The sequence below is a fragment of the Mandrillus leucophaeus genome, unplaced genomic scaffold (genome assembly GCF_000951045.1).
Source record: "Mandrillus leucophaeus isolate KB7577 unplaced genomic scaffold, Mleu.le_1.0 Scaffold2, whole genome shotgun sequence".
Classification (NCBI taxonomy): domain Eukaryota; kingdom Metazoa; phylum Chordata; class Mammalia; order Primates; family Cercopithecidae; genus Mandrillus; species Mandrillus leucophaeus.
The window spans coordinates 11,994,523-12,000,864 of NW_012102031.1; the positions used below are offsets into that span (position 1 = coordinate 11,994,523).

The 6,342-nt window shown below is 45.4% G+C and overlaps 1 protein-coding gene across 4 annotated transcripts in view; it reads right to left on the reverse strand.

The window, feature by feature from the left end:
* DEPDC5 (DEP domain containing 5) overlaps window positions 1-6,342 on the reverse strand; it is a 166,880-nt gene that overhangs the window by 122,221 nt on the left and 38,317 nt on the right. For all 4 annotated transcript variants that reach the window (XR_001005987.1, XM_011979007.1, XM_011979006.1 and 1 more), the window contains exons 13-14: window positions 2,081-2,184; window positions 1,108-1,182 (exon numbers count right to left, since the gene is read on the reverse strand). Coding sequence is in view for 3 of the 4 variants with exons in the window: in XM_011979007.1 (XP_011834397.1) it covers window positions 1,108-1,182; window positions 2,081-2,184 (179 nt within the window). In the remaining variant the exon portion in view is untranslated. The remainder of the gene's footprint in view (window positions 1-1,107; window positions 1,183-2,080; window positions 2,185-6,342) is intronic.

Genomic DNA, 6,342 nt, shown 5'->3' on the forward strand with positions numbered 1-6,342 from the left:
AATACCTAATGTAGATGATGGGTTGATGAGTGAAGCAAACCACCATGGCACATGTATACCTATGTAACAAACCTGCATGTTCTGCACATGTATCCCAGAACTTAAAGTATATTAAAAAACAAAACGGCCAGGTGCGGTGGCTCATGCCTATAATCCCAACACTTTGGGAGGCCAAGGTGGGTGGATCACGAAGTCAGGAGATTGAGACCATTCTGGCCAATGTGGTGAAACCCTTTCTCTCCAAAAAATACAAAAATTAGCTGGGTGTGGTGATGTGCACCTGTAGTCCCAGCTACTTGGGAGGCTGAGGCAGAAGAATCACTTGAATCCACGAGTCGGAGGTTGCAGTGGGCCGAGATTGCGTCACTGCACTCCAGCCTGGTGACAGAGCAAGACTCCATCTCAAAAAAAAGTAAGTTTTGCTTTAAAGAAAATAATATAGATTCTTGAGAAAGACAGCAGTTACACAAAGAGGAACAATCCTTTGTCATGAGTGCTTGCAGCAGAGCACCTCTCCCCCATGACTTTTTGCTTTGTTACATATAAACAACCATGGTAACTAAGGAGGACGTGTTCCTCCTCCTGCTTTCGGGAATGCCCTACTCTTTCTATGGAGTAGTCATTCTTTTATTCCTTTTCTTTTTTTTTTTTTTTTTTTAGACGGAGTTTCACTCTTGTCACCCAGGCTGGAGTGTAATGGCACGATCTCGGCTCACTGCAACCTCTGCCTCCTGGGTTCAAGCAATTCTCCTGCTTCAGCCTCCCAAGTAGCTGGGATTACAGGTGTGCACCACCATGCCCAGCTAATTTTTGTATTATTATTAGAGACGAGGTTTCACCATGTTGGCCAGGCTGGTCTCAAACTCCTGAGCTCAGGTGATCCACCCGCCTCAGCCTCCCAAAGTGCTGGGATTATAGGCGTGAGCCACTACACCTGGCCTATTCCTTAATATACTTGCTTTCACTTTATTCTGTGGACTCGCCCCCGGATTCTTTCTTCTGCAAGATCCAAGAACCTTCTCTTAGGGTCTGGATCAGGACACCTTTCCAGTAACACAGCCATGTGGTAGGCAAGATGTTGGCACACTGGCTGGCATCCTTACTCACCATTGAATGACAGATTGATGGCCTCCAGGTAGTTTCCTTGTGCTGAGGTAGAATTGTCTCCTTGAGGAAAGCCCTCTGAAGCAAAATATACAAGAGAAAGAAAAACATCTCAGGAAAGATGAACTCTCTTTTTTTTTTTTTTGAGACAGAGTCTTGCTCTGTTGCCCATGCTGGAGTGCAGTGGTGCGATCTTGGCTCACTGCAATCTCCACCTCCCAGGTTCAAGCGATTCTCTTGCCTCAGCCTCCCGAGTAGCCGGGACTACGAGCATGTGCCACCACGCAAGGCTAATTTTTGTATTTTTAGTAAAAACAGGGTTTTACCATATTGATCAGGCTGGTCTTGAACTCCTGACCTCGTGATCCGCCCACCTTGGCCTCCCAAAGTGCTGGGATCACAGGTGTGAGCCACCACACCCGGCCCAAAGATGAACTCTTAAATAAGTGGTGGCTGAGCATGGTGGCTCGCACCTGTAATCCCAGCACTTTGGGAGGTAGAGGCAGGAAGATCGCTTAAGATGAGGAGTTTGAAACCAGCCTGGTCAACACAGTGAGACTCTGTCTCTACAAAAAATGAAATAATTATCTGGGCATGGTAGTGTGTGCCTGTCATCCTAGCTACCCGGGAGATGGAGGCAGGAGAATTGCTTGAGCCCCAGGGGTTTAAAGTTAAAGTACGACTGCTCTACTCCAGTGCAGCCTAGATGACAGAGTGAGACCCTGTCTCAAAAAAAAAAAAAAAAAAAGTGGAAGGCATCTGGCTCCACAAGGCCTCACTCCCTGTATGAGGGACACTGTTGAACTTACTGCATAATGAAATGTACAATTGGGATCCAACTGGAAACAGAAACCTGATCAAAAGCTGAGACTGCACACGGCCATAGGAGAGATATAAGCACAAATCTCTCCTCTGTCTCCCAGACCCTTCCTACACTTCCTGTCCCACCGCACCTTCTATTACATGAAAGCAGTACCTGCCTGTTCCAGTCGCACCAACACTGGATACTGGATGAAGAGTTTTTTAATGGTCACGAGAAGTGAAGTCCATTCTTCTCTTCTCTCATTCTGCACCACCACTCTGAAAAGAGTATTATCATAAAATGGATATTGAGCAGCTGATATGGTTTGGCTCTGTGTCGCTCCCAAACTGCATCTCAAATTGTAATTCCTATGTGTCAAGGGAAGAACCTAGTGGGAGGTGATTGGATCATGGGGGCGGCTTCCCCCATGCTGTTCTTGTGATAGTGAGGGAGTTCTCATGACATCTGACGGTTTAAAAGGGGCACTTTCCCCTGTGCTTGCTCTTTTTCCTGCTTCACCATAGTAAGACGTGTCTTGCTTCCCCTTCGCCTTCCACCGTGATTGTAAGTTTCCAGAGGCCTCCACAGCCATGCAGAACCATGAGTCAATTAAATCTTTTTTCTTTATAAATTACCCAGTCTTGGGTATGTCTTTATAGCAGTAAGAAAATGGACTAATACAGAAACTTTAAATACAGAACATCAGGTTCCTTACAAGGTTTCAAAAAGAGTGTAACTGGAGTACAGTGAGCCAAGATCACACCACTGCACTCCAGCCTAGGTGAAAGAGCGAGACTCTGTCTCAAAAAACAAACAAACAAAAGATTCAGTGAGCTTATTTTTCTACCAATCCAATTGGGAAAGAAGCATTAAAAAAAAGATGCTGGGTGCAGTAGCTCATACTTGCAATTCCAGCACTTTAGGAGGCTGAGGCAGGTGGATAAAGAGGTCAGGAGTTCAAGACCAGCCTGGCCAACATGGTGAAACCCCATTTCTACTAAAAATACAAAAATTAGCTGGGTATGGTGGCAGGCACCTGTAATCCCAGCTACTTGGAAGGCTGAGGCAGGAGAATCACTTGAACCCAGGAGGCGGACGTTTCAGTGAGCCGAGATCGAGCCACTGCACTCCAGGCTGGGAGACACAGCGCAACTCCATCTCAAAAACAAAAAACAAAAAACAAAAAAAAACCTTCAGTGTTGGTGAGGACACAGAAATTGCTGCTAGGAAAACAGGATCTTCTACTTTAATGGAGGGTACATTGGCTGTACAAATAGCCTTTACAACACAGACCATCCTTTGACCTAATAGGTTCATTTCTGGGAATTTATAATAAAAACTAAAGATATGCTTAAAAACTTATCTGTAAGAATGTTCACTGGCAATACTGTTGAGAATAGCGAAAAGCTGGAAGTCACCTCAATTTTCAACAATACTAACCCAATGTAATTTCTACTTAGAAATAAAAAATGATACAGTGGGCTGGGCGCAGTGGCTCACACCCATAATCCCAGCACTGTGGGAGGCCAAGGTGGGCAGATCATGAAGTCAGGAGATCGAGACCATTCTGGCTAACACGATCAAGCCTGTCTCTACTAAAAAAAAACCAAAAAAATTAGCCAGGTATGGTGGCTGGCGCCTGTAGTCCCAGCTACTTGGGAGGCTGAGGCAGGAGAATGGTGCGGACCCAGGAAGCAGAGCTTGCAGTGAGCCGAGATCACACCACTGCACTCCAGGCTGGGCAAAAGAGCGAGACTCTGTCTCAAAACAAAAAGGATACTATGGAAGTAGGGTGTTTAACATGGATTGGCATTTGTGACCAAGTAGAAAATGAAGGTTTATGGCCGGGCACGGTGGCTCATACCTGTAATCCCAGCATTTGGAGAGGGCGAGGTAGGGGGATCACCTGAGGTCAGGAGTTCGAGACCAGCCTGACCAACATGGAGAAACCCCGTCTCTACTAAAAATACAAAATTAGCTGGGTGTGGTGGCGCATGCGTGTAATCCCAGCTACACGAGAGGCTGAGGCAAGAGAATCGCTTGAACCCAGGAGGCAGAGGTTACGGTGAGCTGAGATCGTGTCACTGCACTCCAGACTGGGCAATAAGAGCAAAACTCCGTCTCAAAAACAAAAAAGAAAAAGAAATAAAATGAAGGTTTAAAACACATAAAAAGGGAACCACATGGGCCGGGCGCGGTGGCTCACACCTCTAATCCCAGCACTCTGGGAGGCCGAGGCAGGCGGATCACCTGAGGTCAGGAGTTCGAGACCAGCCTGGCCAACATGGTGAAACCCAGTCTGTATTAAAAATACAAAAATTAACCGGGCACGGTGGTGGGTACCTGTAATCCCAGCTACTTACAAAGCTGAGGCAGGATAATCACTTGAACACGGGATGCAAAGTTTGCAGTGAGTTGAGATTGCACCACTGCACTCCAGTCTGGGTGACAGCAAGACACTGTCTCAAAAAGAAATAAAAACAATAAAACATGTAAAAAAATCACATGGAGGCCTGGCATGGGTGGATCACCTGAGGTCAGGAGTTGAAGAACAGCCTGGCCAAGATGGTGAAACCCCGTCTCTACTAAAAATACAAAAATTAGCCTGGCGTGACGGTGGACGCCCGCAATCCCAGCTACTCCAGAGGCTGAAGCAGGGAATTGCTTGAACCCGGGAGGTGGAGGCTGCAGTGAGCCAAGATTGCACCACTGTACTCTGGCCTGTGCAACACAGCAAGACTCCCTCTCAAAGAAAAAAAAAAAATCACATGCAATTTGCAATCATATCTTGTGAAAACTAATTTTTCTCCTAAATACAGATAATAGGGGTTGATTTACCAACATAATGAAGACTGTATTCGGGAGATGGAATTGAGTGTGCTTTGAATTCCTCTCTACTTAACTATACTTTGGTGTGCTTTTATAGTTGTTGTTGTTGTTGTTGTTGTTGTTGTTGTTGTTTCTGAGACAGGGTATCACTATGTCACTCAGGCTAGAGTGCAGTGGCACGATCTTGGCTCGCTGCAGACTCGACTTCCAAGGCTCAAGTAATCCTCCCAAACAGCTGAAACTACGGGCACGCACCACCGTGCCCAGCTAATTTTTTGCATTTTTTGTAGAGACAGGATTTTTCCATGTTGACCTGGCTGGTTTCAAACTCCTGAGCTCAGGCAATGTGCCTGGCTTGGCTTCCCAAAGTGCTGGGATTATAGGCATCAGCCACCACGCCTGGCCTATTTTGTGATTTTCCTAAAATGAACCTGTATTGTTTTTGCAGTAAGAAAAAGATAACCAGTTTCTCTCAGTAAGAAAAAGATAGCCAGTTTCTCTCAATCTAAAAAATGTTGAGGATGACTTTGTAATGACATAAACTTTCATATATTAAAAATATATAGTCACATACACCTAAAAATCTACATTCGTAATTCACACATTCATGCCTTATATAGTACTTTCTATAACTGATTATGCTCAAACTAATTCATATTCATTATACAGATAAAACTTCATATACTGTTAAGCCAAAAGAGCTCTCATGGTTCCTGGAATTCACTGAATTAGAGGTATGCAGAATTCATCTGCATAAGGGGATGAGTGGAGGTGTCAGTACAGCACAGGGCCCATCACTTTCATAAAATTCTCCAAGGGGTACAGGATCCAACAGAAGATGAACAAATAATCTAAAGTATAATCTGTATGAGGCTGAGGAATACAGTGGTCAAAAAGCACAGACTCTGAACTAGATTGACTGTGTCAAGTCCATGCTCCACCGCTTAAAATGTTATGGACTTTGGATAAGTTATTGAAACTCTGTGTCCAAGTTTCCACATCTATAAAATGGGGTAACAGTATCTATCCCATAGGGATGCAGCGATATTTAAATGAATCAAGTCATGTAAAGTGCTTAGAAGAGTAACTCATTCATGCTAAGTCCCGACAAAACAGTAACTGTTACTATCTGATTACCATCTCAATAAGATAGTGGTGTCAGCCGGGCGTGGTGGCTCTGGCCTATAATTGCAGCACTTTGGGAGGCCAAGGCAGGTGGATGACCTGAGTTCAGGATTGGAGACCAGGCTGGCCAACATAGCAAAACCGCATCTCTAACAAAAATTTTAAAAAATTAGCCAGGCATGGTTGCGGGTGCCTGTAGTCCCAGCTAGTGGGGAGGCTGAGACACGAGAATCCCTTGAACCTGGGAGGTGGAGTTTGCAATGAGCTTACATGACCACTGCACTCCAGCCTGGGCGACAGAGTGAAACTGTGTCTCAGAAAAAAAAAAAAAAGGCCAGGCGTGGTGGCTCACGCCTGTAATCCCAGCACTTTGGGAGGCGGAGGCGGGAGAATTGCTTGAACTTGGGAGGCACAGGTTGCAGTGAGCCGAGGTCACACCACTGCACTTCAGCCAAGGCAACGGAGCAAAATGGGTCTCAAAA